This window comes from Natator depressus, chromosome 6 (assembly GCF_965152275.1).
Source record: "Natator depressus isolate rNatDep1 chromosome 6, rNatDep2.hap1, whole genome shotgun sequence".
NCBI lineage: Eukaryota > Metazoa > Chordata > Testudines > Cheloniidae > Natator > Natator depressus.
The window spans coordinates 93,049,273-93,071,134 of NC_134239.1; the positions used below are offsets into that span (position 1 = coordinate 93,049,273).

Genomic DNA, 21,862 nt, shown 5'->3' on the forward strand with positions numbered 1-21,862 from the left:
TTATTTGTAAAGGAATTACACGAAACATAGAGGAACTTGTTGTTATGATGAGGAATTTCATCAGATAATGCAGAAGCTGTTTTAGTTACTAAAGAAAAGACTTAGCAAGGATACCTTTGGGACTGAGGGTGGCAGGGAGGTATGTGCAACAGCTCCTAGGCATGACTGCTGGTTTTGGATTTTAGTCCCCAGCCCATCTCCCCAACAGGAAATCTTGAAAGATGACAACCAGCTTCTTTGTTATAAATGCCCTATGTTAAATATGGTGAGGCAGTATGGCCCCAAAAGTCAGAGCAGGGGACTGAGTCAGGAATAGCCTGTATTCTACTCCCTGCTGTGCCACTTACTGTGTGACCTTGAGCAAGTTAGCTCACCTTTAGGTGCTTCAGTTTCCCTATCTGTCAAATAGGGAATTTGTGGGACTTCATGATTATAAAGCATTTTGAAATCCTCACCACCAGGGAAGGGGAAAATAGATTTGGATGGTCCAACAGTTAACCATAGATCATTTGAGGCAAACTGCCTCATCTAACATGTGCCTTCATGTTGCAGGCACAAGCTGATAGATTGTGATTTCGCTCGCTCTCATAATTTCAGTAGTATTGGGTTAGCCAGTACTTGGATGGGAGACCCCCAAGGGAAACTCAGGAACTCTACTAAATGGTGTGCGTGATTCACTAAGAGATGGTCTTTCATCTAAATTTGTACTGCACCCAATACTGCTGCATAGTATGTGCTACTAGAGAATACCATCCATTTAATTAGACATAAAACTGAGGTCTTGACCACTCGGTCATTAAGAGAGGCTGTGGCACTTTTTTTTTTTCTTTCTTTTTTGTTGTTGTTGTTGCAAGAGTTGGAGAGTTATCTTGAGGGTACTGGCCAAACCCCATTATTGTCTTAATATTTTCTTTACTAAATGCCCCTGTTAGTGGGTGGCAAGTTAAGGATAAAGAGGTGACCTGAACTGAATTTTGATTAGCATTGTTAGTTGCATTTGATCCCTGATGTTGTTTTCATACACTTGGTTGTGGCATTTGATTTTTCGTATTGCACTCATTTTGTGGGACTCAAATGAGTCTTCAGATGCTTCCTATCTTCCTGGAGCGGAGGCAGCAAGTAAAATCCCTTTGACAAATTTATTGCATCTTGTAATGAGTCTAAAACTTATAAAAATCCAGGGTTAATAAAATAGCGCTGGAGATGCATAGTTTGAAGACAGCGCTGTAACATATGTTGAAAGATCTGCCAAGAGGGATGATTAAAGCATGACAAGTTGATGAAATCAAGAGTTGATTGTAGCTTGTCACTGCAGGGCCAGAAAATGTATAACGTTTTTATAAGGCTGGAAGATACATAAGCATAACTACAAGGTATGTGCACACATACATGCTGCTGTATAGATACAGTGAGACCTACACAGATGTGGACAGACACTGCCAAAAGAGACAAAAACACTCCAGGACTCATGCGCGGACGCACGCGCGCGCACACACACACACACGCTGTTCTGGGCATAGAGTCTGGAGCTGTGAAAAAGTTGTCACTAAATTTTACTTGGAAATTTTCACCATTTCACTTGTGCACTTGATGCTTTGTTCTTCCACAGACATGTGGAGCAATGGTTCACTTGCATAGTGCTCTTTCTCTCAGATGGTTGCATGGAAGCAGTATAGTGGCTGTCTTACTTTTGTACATGATGAGATGAAGGAGGCAAAAAGAGTTAAAGAGAAAAATGATTATGCTAATTTTACAGACAGCTTTCTACCTGTCTGGGTTTCATCTCCCAAAGCTAATCCAGTATCTGATTGCATGCTGTGGTGAGGTGTGTGTGCTTACCTTCCCCAAATACTTCCAGTCAACATAGGAGAGTGGCGGGAAATCAAGTGCTTGTGTTTCTGTCAGTTTGTGTTTCTGTCAGCTTTGCATTAAGCAAGAGGGAACTTAAGCCAAGCAGGTTGGAAAGGGAGCTCAGCATTACTTAACAGCAGCAGGAGGGTTGAAAATGAAGGCAGAGGGTAAGTGAGGAAGTATATGTATAATTGCACATACAGGATAGCATCTTCAGCAGCAGATACACTGGCCTGATTCCCCACCAGGATCCCATGGAGAGCTCTTGAATTAGGAGTAAAAAAAGTAGAGGTACTCTTCTGAGCTCTGTGCACAGAGTGAGCTCCATCCACTTGAGATGTCAATGTGCACTATTGCTGTGGATCTACCGAATCTAGGAGAAAAAAGTGATTTTTAATTTGAATTAGCTAATGTGATTTGAAACGCACATCACCCAGCATAGTCACAGTTTAACACCTTTAAAGTTATGTGAAAGCCTAGCTTACAACATGTTACCTAAGTCGATTTTTAAAGCACCACCTATTCCTTAGGCTAGGCTGGTTCTCAGGGTAGATTGTGCAGATCTTCATAAGATGAACCTGACATTTAAAATGTAATCCTTGGGCATCTGAATTAACAAGATGAATAGGGAAGCTTGTGCCTCTCACAGCTATTGTTCCAGGTTGTTTGCAGTTTCAGACAACCTTCATTGCATGGTTACAGTTGTGAGCTAAAATGTGATATGAACTAAGTGTAACAGAAAGCTGAGTTTCTGAACAACAAAAGGCTGCTTAGGAGAGGTGCCGTTAAGCTGTAGCACAGTATATTGGTCCTATTTGAGCCTGCCCACTGTGTACCCAAAGCATTATTGGTTCTTATAAAAAGAAACTCAAGCAGGAACAGTCAAGTTATAGGCATTCCTCAGCTCAGTCCCCACTTTTGTAATTGTCCCCACTTTTGCAACCAGATCAGACCTGTAGACTCACAGGTGGCAACAAATGGTCCTGAACACACACACTGAGTGCAAGGTGGGCAGTAGGCTGCCGATAGACCCCACACAGCTGCTTGTGTTCCTTCTGGCCATGTTTGACCCCAGCTCAGTGCATATCAAACCGAAATAACCTCCTCTTCCCCTTTAAATAATTCTTGCCTGGCTTCTAGTACTATCAAGGGAATATAAAACCTGCTGTCCTCTCACACTCCAGCAGGGAGCAGCATACTTACTTCCTCCTGCTACTACTGAGCGCTCACATAGACAATCACTCCAGTGTGTAAACGCACACAGAGACATGATTTCTCTGAGATGCACATTGACTCCTTCAGATGTGATCACAAGCACACACAACCGAAGAACCTGCTGTGCACATAGCTACAACCCTTAAGACCTGTGCACACAGGCACTTGCACACAGACATGCTTGCACAACTCTGCCCAGCAGGCCACCTGGCTGGTAGTGTCATTTTGCAATTTAACAGGCTTTGGGTCCCCATTCTCCCCGCCATATGCTAAAATGCTGAACTAATCTTGGGGAACCCTCAGTGCACATGCAGTTTGTGACACTTCAACTGACATCACATCATGGATTTCCCTCCCACTGAAATTTTCTATAAAATCCTGGGGCATTTTATTTCAGACAAACTGTAAATGAGTCCATCACTGGGAGGGAGATGGGCAGGGACAACGGTTTTAGCATTTTTTCTGCAATAGCCATGGGAAAAAAATGCACGGAGACATGCTTGAGCAGCAGTCTTCCCAGTACCACACAAAGGAGTATAGGATTTTACCATATTGCATCAGACTCTTAGTCCAGCGAGTCTTGTATCCTGTTGTATCAGACTGGATGTTTAATTTATCCAGTCTAGTGGTCAATGCTAGATGCGTCAGAGAAAAATGGAAGAAAATTGACCATAACATACCTGGCTTACTGGATGTTGCTATCCAAAGGTGCTGGATGTGGGGCAGTTTCCCTCCTGCACCCTGGAGACTACCCACTTATCCATCTAGTCCAGCTTCCTACCTAGGACAGTGGCCACATGCTTCAGAGAAGGATACAATATCCACCACAATAGAAAAACGCACACTAACATGCTCATGGGGGAAGTTTCTTTCTATTCCCAGGTAGTTAGAGATTGGCTTATGTCCTGAAGCATGAAGCTTGATATATCATTTACATGTGTACCCTATCTATTGGAATTGTGAATATTCTTCTATCCCCATAGTTTTCTAATCCTGCTAAACATTTAGCCTCAATAATATCTTGTGGCAGTATTCCATAGAGTAATTATCCATTGTGTCCAGAAGGCAAACAAATGTTGTTTGACTTTCCCTGTTAATATTTGTTAACCCGTCAGGATCCTGGGTGAAGGTAGGCTGTACTAGTGGCAGGAGCTTGGGGTCCCAGAACTGAAGCCAGGGGTCAGAGCTTTATCAGGGTCAAGAATCAAGTTGAGGGTCAAGCCAGAGTCCGAGCTGGATACAGAATCAGGCCGAGGGTCTACACCAGGTATTGGGGTCCATGTTGGGGTGTCAGGGGTCAGTGGGAAGTTAGAATTCAAGTCAGAGCCAAGGTCGATACAGGGAATTCAGGAACAGAAATTCAGAGTAGTCATGGCACAGGATCCACTTTGTTTCCTAAACAGTTCCTGGTATGCCCCAGGGGCTTATGTAGAGTCAGGGAACCAATCAGGGATCACTAAGACCACTGTCAGATCACACGAGAGGGAACTTTACATGGCATTCAGCCTATATGGATTGTAGGTCACAGGGAGTGGGTAGGTTACAGCTGCTGCTGGGTGTCAGTGTGGGGATGTTGGATGGTTCAAGTCCCACCAATCCTTACATAACCCATGGGATGTAATGAAGGAAACACTTCCATCCTCTTTCCAGCTGGAATTTGGTGGGCATTAGGGTCTGCCATATTATAAACAAGTTACCTGACCCAAAGAAGAAAGGGAGTTTGTTGCTTACAGACTATATAATAGGATGTATATCTTTTCTCTGCTTCCTCCTAAGTACCCTCAGATCGTCTCAAACCTTTCTTAACCATGGTCACTCGGTCTGGGGTATTTTTGCAATTGACTTTCCTCCAGACGTTAGAAGAAATGCCTCTGGAAATGCATTTGCTCCAGAACCTTGGCTGTGGAGCATAGAACGCAACTCAGGAGATGGAGACATTTGCATTTCCCCAGTCCTTAGCCTGCTCTGTTCCATGCTAATTGTCTAAATTATGCTGGCTACCAAAGGCCCTAAGAGGCCAAATATGACAGCCAGAGACAGGTAGGGCATTACATAAGAGACATGGTACAGGCTCTACACTACTGGAGGATTCCCCTGCACTGGGGCATTCCTCCCATGCTCAGATATGCTGCCTTTAGGGCTATAATCCATTGATGCTGTGGCATGAAGCAGCTTCACTGCACTGGGGGACTGGAGCTGTCATTTTTGTTTCCTTCTGTCTTTCCAGTGTGTTTTCCTAAAAATTATCACCATATTATCCTCCAGGCACAGTAGTTAGAAGCCAGCTAATTAGTTGCTCTCCCAAAGAATTCTAGAGGGAAAGTTTATTGTTGCTCATGTACTGCATAGTACAACCCTGACTATCCTAAACTCCGTATATAATGAAATCTCATGTCTCTCTGTCCATTGGTCCATGATTATATGAGCTTCCAGTTACTCAAGCACGTATGATATCATCAGAACAGTTCTGATGGATAGATTTCTACTCAGCTTGTGTGAAATGAAAGGTTATTGGTTCAATCATCTCATGACTTTTGCAGCTCCGTGGCTATGATCATAATGTGGTGATGGAGAAAGATGGAGAAACAGGCTAAATTGATTATTGTAAGAGAAGAGAATTCTGCTAGACAGCACAGCTCATTGAACTGCTAGATATTAATATTGCTCCATTTCTCTGTCAGGTTACTTCTTTTTTAGTTTTCTGGTCAAATGGAATTATCACAATGTATTTTCTCTCTCTCACACAAGATACATAAACATGACTACATGGTATGTGCACACACAAACACACTTCCATATAGACACAGTGAGGCATGGGCAAACACTATCAAAACAGACAAAAACACTCCAGGACTTGTGCACGTGCACACACAGAAAACAAACAGCTGGACTGAAGGATTGGCAGCTTGAGCAATAACTTTGTGCTTTCTAGATCTTACTGCCTGCAGCCAGAACAGTGCCAGCAGTAATCCCAGGTTGACACATCTGACTTGCAGTGATTGAAGCAGATCAGACACATCAGCATTCCCTCTCCTCATAAGAAAGGCAGCAGAGAATACAGTTATGCAAAGGAAACCATATGATTTAGGCCAAAAGTAGGAGGATTGCAGGAAGGGGTTCTACCAGAAATGAGGGGGCTAATAACAGGACTGGAACTTCTGAGTTTGTGTCAGCTTTGCAAATGACTCTCTGTCCCGCTTTGGGCAAGTTATTTTACCACTTTGTGCCTCAGTTACCCCATTTGTAAAATGGAGATAAAAATCCTGGTTTACCATACATGGTGCATGTGGGAATTAACTAGCTGATATATTACAGCATATTAAATTATAAAGTGTTTTAGTTCCAGACTCTTAAAATCCAACCTGTCCTGCACAGAAGGAGGGTTTTTCCCTGCCCTGGGAACTCAGTGTTACTCAGTGGCATTGACCCTACATAACAGGGTATCTCCTGCAAATTGGGTGGCATTTTAAGCCTCTTCTATTTTTTTGTAATATTGAGAATACATAGAACTTCTGTAGTAGATTTCAGAATCCTTTCCAAACGTCAGTGGATCAAGCTTCAGAACTCCCCTTCTTCACATTCTCCTGTGTGGTAGGTATTGTTCTTCTCCACTCCCCTCCCCTTTTTTGCTGGGTAAGAGTAGAGTACAATGGCGGGGAGGCATCAATATATAAACAAGCAGAACGAAAGGGGATCTATTGTGTCTGGTGGAAATGTTCAGGGCTGCAAATATTTGCCTACATTACAGATACCAGGATTCTGATCATATCCTAGAAAACACATCACTGAAAAGGGTAAAGGAGGAAAAAGAAACATCAGCCTCCTGGCCCTCCCAACCCTGTTTCTGACACACTGTTTCTTGATAGTGATTGGGGTGGTTCTCTGCATCTAGTTCATGGACTTTGCTTCCTTGAAGGAAGCTTTGAATCTTCCTGCCTTATTTCCACACTCTTGCAAAGAGGAGAAAGATTTTTGAGGGAAGGCAAAGTTCATAGATTTGTAGCAATTAGAGGTGGGAAAGGCCTGTTAAGTCACATTTAGTCCACTCCCCAGTCAGTCTAAGAGTCCTGCACTATATTCTTCCAGGCTTTATCCAATCCAGTTTTAAATAATTCAAGCAGTGGGGCTTCCAACATTTCCTTAAGAGACTATTCGGCAGTCTAATAGATTGCACTGGTAGGAAGTTCTTCTCAATAATCACCTTAAATTTCCTTTCATCACTTTCTTACCACGGCTTCTAGTTATATCTCTGTGGAGCACCATAAAAAATCCCTCCTCTTCCTTGGGGTTTGCACCTTTCTGATGTTTGTAGACCTTATCCTTTTCCCCCTGGACCTTTCATTTAGCCAAACTATGCATATTTATTATTATCATAATTACCTACTTACTGAACCCCATCAGTTTACTCAGCACAGTACCATTAAGCTTGGCAGGACTAGGTTTTTATCAGTAATTGTCGGTAAATGTCAGTTTCACTATCTACACACAAACCCACAAAAAAACATTTCTGCTGCCGGTGACTGAAATATCCAGGTGAATCAGTGCATATAAAATAAGAACTGACCCAAATCTTCACACAAAGCTCAAACCAAACCTTTCCTTTGGACGTTTGGGAAAGTTTGGTTAACCTTCTTACTCCTTTTTTCATTTGGGTTGCTCCCACTGTGCTTCTAGATCAGGGGTGGGCAAACTTTTTGGCCTGAGAGCCACATTGCGGTATGGAAATTGTATGGCAGACCATGAATGCTCACGAAATTGGGGGTTGGGGTTCAGGAGGGTGAAGGCACTGGCTGGGGGTACGGGCTCTGGGGTGGGGCCAGAAATGAGGAGTTCAGGGTGTGGGAGGGGTCTCCAGATTAGGGTGCGGGGGGGTGAGGGCTCTGGGGTGGGGCTGAGTTGTTTGGGGTGCAGGAGGGGGCTCCAGGCTGGGACCAAGGGGTTTGGAGGGTGGGAGGGGATCAGGGATGGGCAGGCTGTTGGGGTACAGGAAGAGTGAGGGCTCCAGTTGGGGGTGCAGGCTCTGGGGTGGGGCTGGGGAAGAGGGGTTTGGGGTGCAGAAGGGGGCTTCAGGCTGGGATCAAGGGGGTTGGAGGACAGGAGGGGGATCAGGGATGTGGCAAGGGATTGGGGTGCGTGGGGGGTTCAGGGGTGCAGGCTCCAGGTGGCACTTCCCGCAAGCAGCTCCCAGAAGCACATCCCCGCTCCAGCTCTGAGGCTCAGCCAGGCCGCTCTGCACGTACCTCGTCCACAGGTACCACCCCTGAAGCTCCCATTGACTGTGAACTGCGGCCAATGGGAGCCGTAGGGGCGGCACCTGCGGACAGGGCAGCGCACAGAGCCTCCTGGCCATGTCTCTGTGTATTACATAGGGCCGGAGCGGGGTCATGCTGGTTGCTTCCTGGGAGCTGCACAGAGCGGAACAAGCCCCTGACCACACTCCCCAGCAGGGCAAACCTCCGACCCCACCCCCCCCGTGGGAGCTGAGGGCTGGATTAAATGTTCTGATGGGCCGGATGTGGCCCACGGGCCGTAGTTTGCCCATCCCTGTTCTAGACTGAGGATGCAGAAGTTTAGATTACTATCCGACTTCCTTTGTAACCTTTGGCAAATCCATTAACCTGTCTTTAAATCAGGGCCAAATTGAAAGGTATGCCTAAGGGAGTCTGACCTGATGCAATATTACACTGGTCCTTACAGCATGTAAATTGCACCAGGTTAGAAATTGTTAGACTCAACTGTTACTGACATGAAGCTCACGTCACCTCTGAAGCTGACCCATAGAAGCTAAATTGGTACATCTTATATACCTCAGAGATGGAAAATGGGAGTGCATCAGGAAAAGTAAGTAGCAGGAAGGTGTAAGTTAAGGTAGAGGGGGAGTTGTGATAATCAGGCTTTCTTTGAGGCAGTAAAAACTTAGAAACAAGTTCACTTACCTGATTGTCAGAGTAACTTCAGATTTTTTTTTTTTGCCACTGCAGTCTTGCCTGCCAATTCTCTCCTATTTCTGGTATATGTGCGATAGAAACTTTGTCTTCTTTTGTTCCAAAGTCTTTGGGTTGAGGTAGCCCCAGTGTGAAATTCAGCTCTTTACAATAAAAAGCTCCACAACGAGAGGAATGAAAGGGAAAGGCAGGACTCAAAGACAATGATGAGAACAGAAGGAAGGGGGTCAAGTCAAAGATATTCAGGGATATGGGAAAGAAGAGGACAGGAAAGAAAAGAAGACCCAGAATAGCAAGAGCTGCAATTTTTTCTAACAAGGAGTTCAGTGAAAATAGAAAAAATACCTAAAAGCTGAAGCAAACTTAAATAAGGATAACAGTCTCCCCTTCTTCAGCATGTTCCATCAAAGGATCTCAAACCCCAAAATCCACACATCACCCTGCTGTGTCCCCATTTTACATATGGAAAAGCTGAAGCACAGGGAAGTTGTTACATTAGATATTCAGTAGCAGAAGCTGGAATAGAACCCAGGTCACCTGATTCTCAATCCTTTTCTTTATCTGCAATCCTGTGCCACATGTATTTAGGTCTGGCGCTCTTTCAAAACCTAATATGGATAGAGATATTATTTTCCATTTGGTGTTTTTTCTACATTTTGATTAAACAGTTTTAATGTAAAGAGTCCTCTACAATGTGTAACCTAAATCACGGCAGCATTGTGCCCAGCTAGTGCATCAAAATATACAACTGCTTATAAGCAGAACGCCTGATTCTAATTCTGATTTCAACCATGTTATTGTGGTTTTACTTTCCAAGCTGTGTGGTGCTAAAAGTAAGCAAACAGATTTAATGAGGATAAACCAACACAATTTTTGTACTTCTTTTCAGTATTAATAATCAAACATGATATTAGTAAAATGTTAAAGTGGGACTGTTCAATAGATTGTGTTTATAAGTTCAGTTGCCTTGAAGACAGATGTGGTTAAGCTGCTGCAGTGTTGGTGCTTATTCAGACCAAAGCGCTGAAACATTCTGAGGTTGAAAGCAAACCACGTCCCTCACTAGGAACCACTTAAAGATGCTAGCTTCCCAGTGGAGTATTCCAGTGTCTCTTCCTAGATAGGTCACTTCCTAAATAGGTCACTCAAGCTCTAGAAGAAACTAGAGCTTCCCTTCTGATGTCTTTGGGACAAATGGACCTGTACCAGTTTACACCAATAGAGAATTTATTCCCTAAATGTGAACTAAATGCTGGCTGTGATAGTCTAACACGGCTTCTTTTCCCCCTTGACTTTTATACTCCTTTTATGCTGAAGCAATCTCAGAACCATTAGCAATTACCTTTGAGAACTCATGGAGGACTGGAGAAGGGCAAACATAGTACCCACGTTTAAAAAGGGGATCAAAAAGGACCCCAGAAATTATAAAAAAATCATCCTAACTTTGATACCTGGAAAGCTAGTGGAACAAATGATCAAACAATCAGTTTGTAAACGCCTAAGGGATAATAGGATTCTATAGAATAGTCAGCATGAATTTGTTAATTACAAATCATGCTAACATAATTTCTTTCTTTGACAGGTTTCCTGACTTAGCAGATGGGGGAAAGCTGTAGATGTGATATATTTTGATTCTAGTAAGGCTTTTGATGCAGGCCCACATGACATTCTGATAAGCAAACTAGGGAAACGTGGTCTAGATGAAATTACTATAAGGTCAAGGCATAACTGGTTGAAAGACCATACTCAAAGAGTAGTTATCAATTGTTTGCTGTTAAACTTGGAGGGTGTTCCTAATGGGTTTCTGCAGGGGCACTCCTAGGTCTGGTACTATTCAATATTTTCATTAAATGCAGAGTGCAGAGAATGCCTATAAAATTTGTGGATGACCCAAAGCTGGGAAGGGTTGCAAGCTCTTTGGCGGACAGGATTAGAATTGAAAATGACCTTGACAAATTGGAAAGTTAGTCTGAATTCAACGAGATGATATTCAACAGAAAGGAAAACTCAAACGACAAAAAGGGGAATAACTGGCTAGATGAATAACTGGCTAGGTGGTTGCGTTGCTGAGAAGGATCTGATGGTTATAGTGGATCAGAAATTGAATATGAGTCAACAATGTAATGCAGTTGCAAAAAAGGCTGAAATCATTCTGGGGTGTATTAACTGGAGTGGCATATGTAAGACATGAGAGGTAATTCTCCTGCTCTGCTCAGCACTGTGAGAGCCCAGCTGGAATACTGGGTGCAGTTCTGGATGCCACATTTTAAGAAAGACCAACTGAAGAGTGTCCAGAGGAAAGCAACAAAAATGAAAATCTGACCTATGAGGAAAAGTTAAAAATAATGGGCATGTTTAATCTTGAGATAAGAAGACTGATAGAGGACCTGATAAGTCTTCATATATGTTAAAGGCTGTTATGAAGAGGATGGTGATCAATTGTTTTCCATGTCCACTGAAGGTAGTACAAGAAGTAATAGGCTTAATCTAGAGCAAGGGAGATTTAGGTTAAATATAAAGAAAAAATGTCTAACTGTAAGTGTAATTAAGTTTTGGAATAGACTTTCCAGGGAGGTTGTGGAATGCCCATCATTGGAGGTTTTTAAGAAAAGGTTAGACAAACACCTGTCAGGGATGGTCTAGGTTTACCTCAGCACAGGGAGCTGGACTTGATGACTTTGTGAGGTCCCTTCCAGCCCTACATTTCTGTGATTCGCTCCGTAGTTAGACACCATAGTAATAGGTTGTATATAAAGCTTGTAGACAGGTGGGGTCAAATACCAGGGGGTGAACCTAAAACCAATAACCAGAACTCTTTGCCGTAGTCATGAAGGTTATTTACTTATATTTCTCCTACTGAAATTTCATACATCACGGAAAGGGGATGGATAAATCCAGTTGAAATCTACAGCCCTAACCTCCAAAAGTTTTCTTACCCTATTACTATCACTATGCAATAACTGTTAATTAGACAAAATGTCTCATTTTTTAGAATCTTCTAAGCACTGAAGAAAGAGTTGCTGCTTTATTCTGAGGCTCTGAATAAAACCGTCTTTGGCATTTATTTAGGGCAGATGAATGTTTTCTTACGGTATTCTTATTAGCATCTTCACAGACTTGACAACATATCAGCTTGTATTAATATTCCACCTGGAAGCAAGTGCTTTCTTTCTGCCCAGTGCAGTTTACTGGAACCTTTGAGCCACTTTTCTTCACTCTAGCAGCAGTATATCATCATTACTGGTGTCTGGACCAAGAAGCAACATTTGTCAGTGCCTGAATTGCTCTTTTACTTCAAGTGGCTTAAGAACCCATTTTGGTTTAGAAATGGTCCGAAATTGAGTAAAGCTTGTTTGTTTCCTTAAAGGAACCATGAGAGAACATGCAAAATATTAGTTAGCAGTTTTAAGGAGGGAGTTTGGGAGGAAAATGCTACTTTACCCAGGGATAATTTTCAACAACCCTTCCTAGACCATTGTGCCAAGCATCAAGTATCCTGTAGGTTAAATGGGATTAAAATATGGGAAGAATTTTAAAGAGCTGTGATTACCCTCCCTAAACATGAAACCCTGAACCTTTCTTAGTCTGGGAGGAAAACTGAAGCCAAATTTCATGTAGGCAATAATACTTGAAAGAGTCAGAGTCAGGTCTGACATCAGAGTTAGTCCTAGATATAAATCCTCAGTGGGATCCAAATATTTGCTTTATCCAAATCTGCACCTAGTTGGAAGTGACAATGCTATACATTTTTTGCAATCAGAGAGGAGAAAAAGTACTTGGAGGAATGTTTCTCTGGAAGCTGACTTCCATAATGGAATTAATGTAGCAATGTTACAGAAAATAATGCAGATTGATGCATGTATGGTTTCATTCTCCCATAGCTGGGAGTGAAAAGAGTATCTTAAATGGGTGATTTCTGTTGGCACTAATAAGAGCTAAGCAGATAAATGCCATGGGTAAAAAGACCCATTCATATTCAAATGACCACAAGTAGCAAAACTAATCACCAGAACTTTTTCATAATGAATGGGATCCTGCACTCCTTTCATATGCACTGGAATTCTTAATGCAAAAGGACTGCAGGGTTTAATCCAATTTTTGTTTAAAGTAAACTATAATCTCTCCATTCATCTCTGTGTTTTTTGCAAAGAAAATGTTGGATCAGAGCTGGACTCAAGAAAGTTAAAAATGGCTGGATGGTTTGAGAGGAGTTGCTTGTTTTATGGGGTTTGGAAGGTGTGTACATGTGGTTTCTTGAAAGAGATGGCACTAAGGTCTCATGAGAGGCCATCACTTAACATTTCTGTATCTGAAGAGAAACATTGACATTATAGGTTGAAGACCGATCAGGTCAGTTCTTGTCACAAATGGGGTCATTTCCTGTTGAAAATCCTGTGTTACTGTTTATAGAAACTCTCATATTAAATTCTGTATTAATTTATTGTTTTTAAAAGCACAACTCAATATCAATATTAATTTAAGGCAATTTATGAGTATGTAACAGTGCTTACTCTGCTAAATATTCCAGGCATTTAACAAGGGGAAACGTGCTCTTTAAATCAGTCTTGTAAATGGGGATATGTCGATGAACACATTCTCATGCACATATTCTTAAAACCGTTCTTACTAATGTCTGAGATAAAGGAGATAAAATTTTAAAAACAGAAACATGAATAGATGCTAAGAGCAGGTACTAATGTGCTAATTTAAACCATTTTGAATTTTCTAATGTCCTTCACACTTTCATAGCTTTTAAAGGTATGATTTTTCACATATATATTACTATTGAAGGCTATGTCTGCAAAACAAAATAATAATAATAATAACATAAACTTAAACCTGAGTTTAAAAAATCTTTAAAGATGCGGTGGGGAATAGTTATGCCCTTTCTGGTTTTCAGGAAGGTCTAGGATTGAATCATAGAAGCAGTTTCATCCAGTCTACCCTTTATAACTCTGTTACCCTTTCCCATTTCCTCTCCACCTGAGTTTTGCCAACCTCTCTTCCTGGAACAGTTTCCTACCTTCCTGAAGATATTTGAAGCACAAGATGATTCAAGTGTGAGAGCATAAAATCAAATTTTGTGGCAACGTAGAATCTTCCAACACTGGCTTGACCTAATTGTCTTTGCAGTCTGTGCCCTGCATTAGCGAGATGTCATATGACACTAATTTTTCTTCATCTTTTTCATTTACTGGGGCAAAAGGCAATAGGTCCTGAGCACCTGTAACTCCCATTGGGCCAAATCCTTAGATCCATACTCCTTATTCTGGGAAAACTCCCTTTGTCTTTATTGGAAAGTTTCCTGAGTAAAAACTGAGTCAGTTCTGACTGAAGTCAATGGGAGTTTTCCCTAATAAGGAGTGAGTAAAAAGTAAGGATCTCAGAATTTATGTAGCCCTATGAGAGTTGCAATTGCTTTGCACCCCTCAGATTTTGGCAAATTAATATCTGGTCAAATCATACAATTTTATCTTCAACTCCTATGGACATCCTAAATTCCTATTGCCTCTGTAGAATAGATATAGTATCAGGCTCTCAGTACACACTGAGTCCTTTCTCAGAGAAAACTTTCAGGACGCAGCAAACCAAATTTCCCTTAAGGAAGACCTGCTGTACACAAACGTAATTACTAACAGCACAGATGCTGTAGCAGAGAAAAGAATAGTGCATTGATGAAAGGCCTGATGAAGAACCAAAATGCCTTACTAGTTGGTCATAAGAAATGTTGCACCAGGAAACGAATTGTGTCCATAGTGTATTGTGTCTACATTCATCATTGTTGCTACTCTTCCAAGGACAGCTAGACTGTTTCCCTCCGTTCTCCACAGGAGTCCATACTTTACCATCCTTGACTTAGTATGAGTTGCCCCACCAGCATGAGGACTTTCAGAGGAGTTTATCTGTTAGAACAAGAAATTGAAGAAACACCTGGCTTCCATGATTGACAAAGAAGCATTAAGACAATGACCTCAGTCTGTATTAATCAGCAGATGCTTATTAATGTAAAGACATAAAACTCTTATTCTGCTGCTGAATATTTTTCTGTCTAGTTTAGTTTCTTGTACATATACTCTCAGCACTTCAAGACATTTCCCAGTCCCAGTGTTGAATGTGGCTTAAGATGTCTGTTCATGGAGATATGCTCATAAAAGTAAAGAACTGACTTTTGAACTCTTTATTGGTGTTGATATAATTCAGGCGTGCTGGGAATATGCATACAGGTAACTGACGGTCTCTGCAGTCATTCTGAGGCACCATGGTACAGTGCTAATGTGATATGAAGCATGATTGATAGAGTGCACTTCCAATATTTTACTTTACCTGTCCAGTTTAGTCACCTGAGACTAGGATAGAGGAGCAGATACAGCAAAGAGCACTGTGTGTTGGCCCACTACTTAATTAGATGTTTCTTCCATGGGAGAAGTATTCATAGCAGTCTTGTGAAAGGACACTTGCCCACAATGGACTTCCTTCAGGGAAGAAGAGAAATGGCTGACTTCCCAGGGTCACTATAGGGAATTAACTCAGTCATCTCCCCATAGCAGATTTTTTCGTGCTCAACTGGCTGAGAGTTTGTCCGTTGCTCCAACCTGAAAACCAGACTTTTGCATGTTAAGTGTTCTGACTGGAGGTGTTAATTGAATCCAAGTTGTTTTCTGCTTTACCTCTGAATTTAAGGAAATGCAGCTACAGTTTTTTATAAATCTCTCTTAACGTTACTTCTTCGTTATATCAAACATGAATTTTTGTCAGATGAAGTCCTGTTAATGTCTATCACAGTAGCTCCCCCTCCCCCACACAGTAGTTGGTGAAAAGCACTTCTACCTGATTTTATCCTGCAGAGGGCAGCTAGTACATTACTCAGTTAGCATTTCCAAGCTACACATGTACAGGAAGGATTATGGAGCATGTGTGATTTAACAGTCACTGCTCCCCTTATGGTGGCATCTGCTGTTGAATGGGTGGAGCATCTTGCCAGTTGTTAGTCACACATTTTTCAATGTCCTGTTTTTATATTGCCATACCAGAGTCTAGCATCTGATTTGGAATAAACAAATAAATATGAAGTCATTTTAACTGATTCCTTCTTTATCTTATATCACAGATGGGTACGTGGCATTTAGAAACAAATACACCCCAAGGCATGAGGGTGATTACTGATTCCTGAACTTACGCTTATTAAAAACAAACAAGCAATAGCACTACAGTTAACAATAGTGTTAATGCAGTGAGATGAGCTCTTACTGCAGCTTGCTATTATATTTTTTTAATGAAGGTCTTTTGCTTTGTATGTGCATTTCAGCCCTAAACAAAAGCCTGAGAGATTGATCTTGAACTATTTGATTCCATTTATTTGATCAAATTGTCTTAATATAAATAAAACCATTAAATCAAAAATAAAGGCAGTCACAGAGTGGTTGTGGTTGGAGAAGAAGAAGAAACAACAATGAGCAAAACTCTGATTGCTCCCCTGTGTTGGAGATTGGGCTCAACCATGAGGTTCTGATCTGGATCTGACTTGTCCCAAGGTTATGGGAGTTCAGATCCAAAGTTTGGTTTAAGCCCATCTTATTATTTATATTGTACTTTATGACTGTTAAGGGCTCCCCACTAAAATACACCACATTGGACCGTCTTGTTGCAAAACTCCCATTGACTTCAATTGGTGCAAGCCCAAGCCTTGGGTAAGTAGGCACAAGCCTTCATGCAGGTTTGATTGCCACTTCCTTCCCTTTCCTGTTTTCCCTCCCATGTCTCCTGTCTCCCCCCCATCCTATAACTCTTAGTTTGTTTCTGCTGTGTCCTTTTGACATGTCTTGCCTCAAATCTGTCCCTTTTCTCTCTTTCCATATGTATTCCACTGCCCCCATATCTCCCCCTCCCACCCACCCATCCACCTTCTTACCTACCAACTAGAAGAGGGTCCAGAACATCACTCGAGGCTACATGCCTGTGCAATTGACATCTTGTGCCACATATATTGCCATCAGTGTTATAGTCTGACCATAACATTTTTCAAAATTTTCAACCTACATCATCAGGTAGCCCAGTGTCTCACATTGCAAATTAGATATTTGTGGCTTTTAACCAAGGTGGACAAAAGACCGAGATCTTTTTCTTAAGATTTAAACACTTTGATCCTTCCAGAATTCCAAGCAATGAGTGAATAACTTTTCTCCACCTCACCAAAGAAGATAAAGCTCTCTTTCTACATATACATTTATTTATATTAAATAAATTCATAAAAACAAAACAAAACAAATCTAGGATGTTTTTTAATGATTTCATTGACTTTTCAGATTGTTTTTTTTAAGCTGTGTTTTAAACTTTAAAGGCAACACTGATAGTGAACGGTTCCAAATGGTAAAACAGAAAATCCCCTTCAAATATAACCGGCCCGTAGAAGAGTGGCTGCAGGAAAAAGGTAACAGTTGTTAAAAGTTTCATTTTAAACCCATTTGATTCTAAATCCTCATTTTTAAAGCCTGCAAATAAATGTTTCTTAAATGATAATCGCCTGCTGCATAAATGGTTGTTTTAATTTTCATTATAATTTGTGTCAACATCCACCTGCCATATGTTGATAAATCATGCTATAATACATTGCTATTAAAATTAAGTTAAAGGGACGGAATTCTAAGCTTGCTATCAAAAGTAACGACAAACAAGCAAAAATTCAGGAACCGCTTAAAACAAAACAAAATGCAACAACATGTATTATGGCAATTTAACCACTGCATGATCTTCCTATTTTAAGTTGTTTTTAAACTACATCTATATTTTTATTATCAAAGTTTTCTTAAAAGTTTTTTCAAACCCAGTTGTTAAACCGCGTCCTGTAAGATTTTTCTTTCATTAGTGTGGCTTGCAGTTACAGCTGCATGTCTCTTAATTGTTTTAACATAATTAACAATTTTAAAAAATGTTGTAGGGAAAACATTGTATTAACAGTTTCATTTAAACTAAAATAAAGGAGACAGAGACAGATTGTTCTGTCTTTTTATGTTAAACTTGAAGGGCTTTGAAGTGCAGTTTTAACATTTTTCTTATTTTATTTTTGTAATTTATGAGACAAATTCTTCTCTAACTTACACCCCAGGCAACCCTATAGATTTCCATGTATGGGTACACGGCCCCAGTTCATCAAAGCACTTAAGCACATGCTTGACTCCCCTTGACTTCAGAGATTTAAGCATGTGCTTAAGGGATTTGCAGAAATGAGCTCTGTAACAGCATAGAATCTGGTTCTATACCAGTAATTTGTGGAGGGGTGGAAATTATTTCATGCACTTAAGACCTATTTCAAAGCCTGTTAAAGCCAATGGAATTAGTCACATTGACTTCATTGGGTTTTGGATCAGGCCCTTGATGATATATTGGAGATTAAGAGACAATCATATCTCCTCCTTGCAGCCTAAATGTGATGCTAAAAATAACTTATAACAGTCGAAATGCCCTGAAGTTTAGGAAAAGCAGAACAAAATCTTCTCTGGTTTCCTTTAAAGAAATTCCTGCTGATAAAAGGGGGTGATGGTTGGACTCAAATCTAGCATTTTCTGTGTTGATTCAGACTACAGATTTTACCAAAATACTCCAAAGAAGAAAAGCAATATACTGTAAGATGGATAAATACCCTTTAGGAATTTTGCACTTCCTTATCTCAGGGGTTTAGTGAATTGCTCTCACCAGCCTGAATAGTGTTGGGGACTAGAGGAACTTTGCTAACTGCAATTAAAATATTTTCATGCTAAGGGTCTGATCCTGCAAAGTGCTGTGCACATTCAGCTCTCATTGACTTCACTGAGACCTGACAGCATTCCCCACCACACAGGATTGGAGCCCTCCCTGTGCATTGTGTGACTATAGCAAAAATATTTGTAAAGCAATATTAACCCATTAAGAGCAGTGGGAGGAGGTCAATTAAGGTGGATAGATCTCTTAGCTAGTGCGGGTTTACCGAACATTTCATTTGAGCCAACTAACAAAGAGAGAATGAGATAATAGTGTTGAGAAAATGCTCATTGAGTCTCAGCGAGTTACCCTGTTAATTTGCATGAGCTGATTAAAAAAATTAAAGTTTAACATTAAAAAGTGGATAATTTTGTTTCAATAATTTCAAATTGATAAAGTCCTTTTAATACTAAAGACAACGATTGCCTCACTTTTGTTAAAACAGATGCATGTCCGACTCCGTGATGCGGCTCATGTGCTTGAGAAACCTGTCCTTGTTTTGTTTACTTAATCTTTTGGTTTTTCTTTGAATCCTTTATTTTATGCCTTGCTTCTCCAAGTCTGAGCTTTTAAGCATGCCAAGACGTTTTCATTTGTAAACCATCCCAAAATTTTGACCTGGGGTTTGCTATTCTGTGGATGACAATGCTTTGTTAAAAGACAATCACAAAAGGGCAACGGGGTCTAAGCTAGTTGGTCTCGGAGAACCCAGGCAAACCCGGACATGGGGCGTGTTTGTGCTAGAAGGATATATAATGTTTTTGTTAACATAAAAGAAAATTGAGTCTTGGGAATTGGTGTGCTATAAAGACATCGTGCACTGTGACAGCATGACAATGATAGAATATAGTTTTGTTCCACCATGCCAAGATGGATGTATCCTTTTAAATAACATGGTTACCACTAAGTGGAAAGATTTAATAAGTAACCATTCACCCATCCACTCGTCCATTCATTTACCCACTCAGTCATCCACCCGGTCATCTATCCATCTCCTAATGTATCAAGAAAGCCGTTTGTCAGAAGCCCTTGTAAAGATGATGAGTGAAAGGGTAAATAGCTATCAAAATACAGCATGATAAATTGATGGATGGATAGATTGATCAAAGAAACAGCATATAGAATAGCTCTCTGCCAGATGTGAATTCTTGGCATGAATAAGGTAAGATTAAACAATTTTTAATTAGCATGAATTTCTAAAAATTGCCGTAGATGTGGTGCTGATTTGATAGCACTGTTACTTTATTCAGAATGATCATATAGTTCATTCTTGGAGAAACAATATAGAACCTTTCTGGATGTTCATCTACTAGAAGAGTTAAAGCTACTGTCCAGTGTCACCAAAGGGAGAAAAGTATTCATGTTTATATTGGTTTTTAATTTTTAGTTTTATAAACTGGATTTTAAAAAATCTAATAAAAAGCACCCTATCTTACAAACTGTATTCACATGAGTAGACCTAGTAACACCTGAATACAGCTGACTTCACTGGGATTATTCATGTGAGTAAGGAGTGGAGAACTGGGCTTAATCTTCTCAATGCATATATTGATAACAAGACCAGAGTTGGTCAACAGAATGCATTTGAGCCTGCTAGTGTTCAAGGGTTTGGCCAGGTGAGGAAGAGAAGTAGCCATAAGCACCATGAGAAAAGGACTGATCCTGCAAATCCTTGCTCACAAAAATAATTCTTACTCATATGAGTAATCTCATTGAGTTGAATGGTCCTACCTGCATGAGCAGTTCCTGCTCCCGTGAATTAGGCTTTTTAATAATGCCCCCAAACTCTGACTTAGTGTTATGAACAGATACTGTTGCCTAAGGTTTCACTGACACTGAAAGGGGGAAATTCTTCATAAGAATTTTCTTGGTGAGCATAGAAATCAAAATGAGAGAGTGAACAAATAGTTCACTGAGACATAAAACCTTGAGTTGTGCAAAGTTTTACACAACAATTTGAAAATTTTAACATACATTTGCCACTTTTGCAACCCCTATTAATAAGAAAAGCCTAACAAGTCGAGAGCTAGGTGGAAAATAAGGATCCAAGTCTGCAACCCTTACTCACATTGAGTAGCACTTATTCAGGTGAGTCAGGTCTTTGGAGTCAATAGGACAATTTGTGAGAGTTAATTCTACTCAGTGTGAATAAGTATTGCAGAATCAAGCCATAGATAAACTAGAAGAAGGGAGGTCTGGCATGGCTCTGGAATTCTGCATATTTCATCTTCTGGACATTTTTCATTCATTTCATCCACTTGTTTCCTTTATGCTCATTCAAGTACAGACACCTCACACCAGAGTTATGAGTTAGGAATGACTCTTCATAGAGAAACCCAACAAGTGATTGTCCTTTTAGCAAGCACAGCTTTAGTACCAGTGCTGTGTTCGGTAGTAGCTGCATGCATTGTGTTCAGCTCTTGGACTAGAAGAGCTCGTTATTAAAAAAAAAAAAACCACAATAAAGTTCATACTTTACTGGCCTGGGGCCATGCCCATGTGGTAGATGTTCCTAGAATATTAGAGGGCAGAGAGAACTGAGAAGTGGTAAAGACGGGAGAATATGTGTCAACACTGGTATGGTGACTCGTTGTCTCTGACAAGAAAATGGAGCTATCCTAGACAGTTGTAAGGATGTGTTATGGGCATGGGTTAAAGTAAAAGGAGAGCATTGGGGAGTCCAGCTACCCTCCTCTACTAAAAGCATAGAGAGAGCACTCCACTTCTCTTCATCTTCCTGGATTGGGGAGCTCAGCTACCTCTCATCACTTGTGGGGGCACCAAGGACTCACCACGCATGAGAATCTGAAATGGGAACAGCAGGAAGAGCTGGGGACTGGCTGAGGAAATGGCTGGGTCTTCCACCACTGAGGGAAGAAACAGTGACACCTGATAAGAGAAGTGATGTCCCCTATCTGTCTCTGCCTCCTCACCAGCCCCCTTACCTTCCCTCCAGGTTGATAGAGGAAAAAGGAGACCCTGGTTCCCTGCTGCATGGTATGAAGGGGTTAGAAATGGAAACAACTGGTCCCTCATCAGCTCTCCCTCCATTACAGGAGGACAATATCTTAAGCATAGCAAAATGGCCCTGTCATCTCTTTTATCCCTCCAGGCAC

General features: G+C 41.0%; 1 protein-coding gene across 32 annotated transcripts in view; it reads left to right on the top strand.

Annotated features, from left to right (window-relative positions):
- Positions 1 to 21,862, top strand: part of NRXN3 (neurexin 3) — a 1,373,290-nt gene that overhangs the window by 1,210,428 nt on the left and 141,000 nt on the right. For 19 of the 32 annotated variants that reach the window (XR_012639977.1, XR_012639978.1, XM_074956036.1 and 16 more), the window contains one exon: positions 17,350 to 17,439. The exons of the other annotated variants lie outside the window; for them this stretch is intronic. Coding sequence is in view for 17 of the 19 variants with exons in the window: in XM_074956036.1 (XP_074812137.1) it covers positions 17,350 to 17,439 (90 nt within the window). In the remaining 2 variants the exon portion in view is untranslated. The remainder of the gene's footprint in view (positions 1 to 17,349; positions 17,440 to 21,862) is intronic. 32 annotated transcript variants of the gene reach the window in all.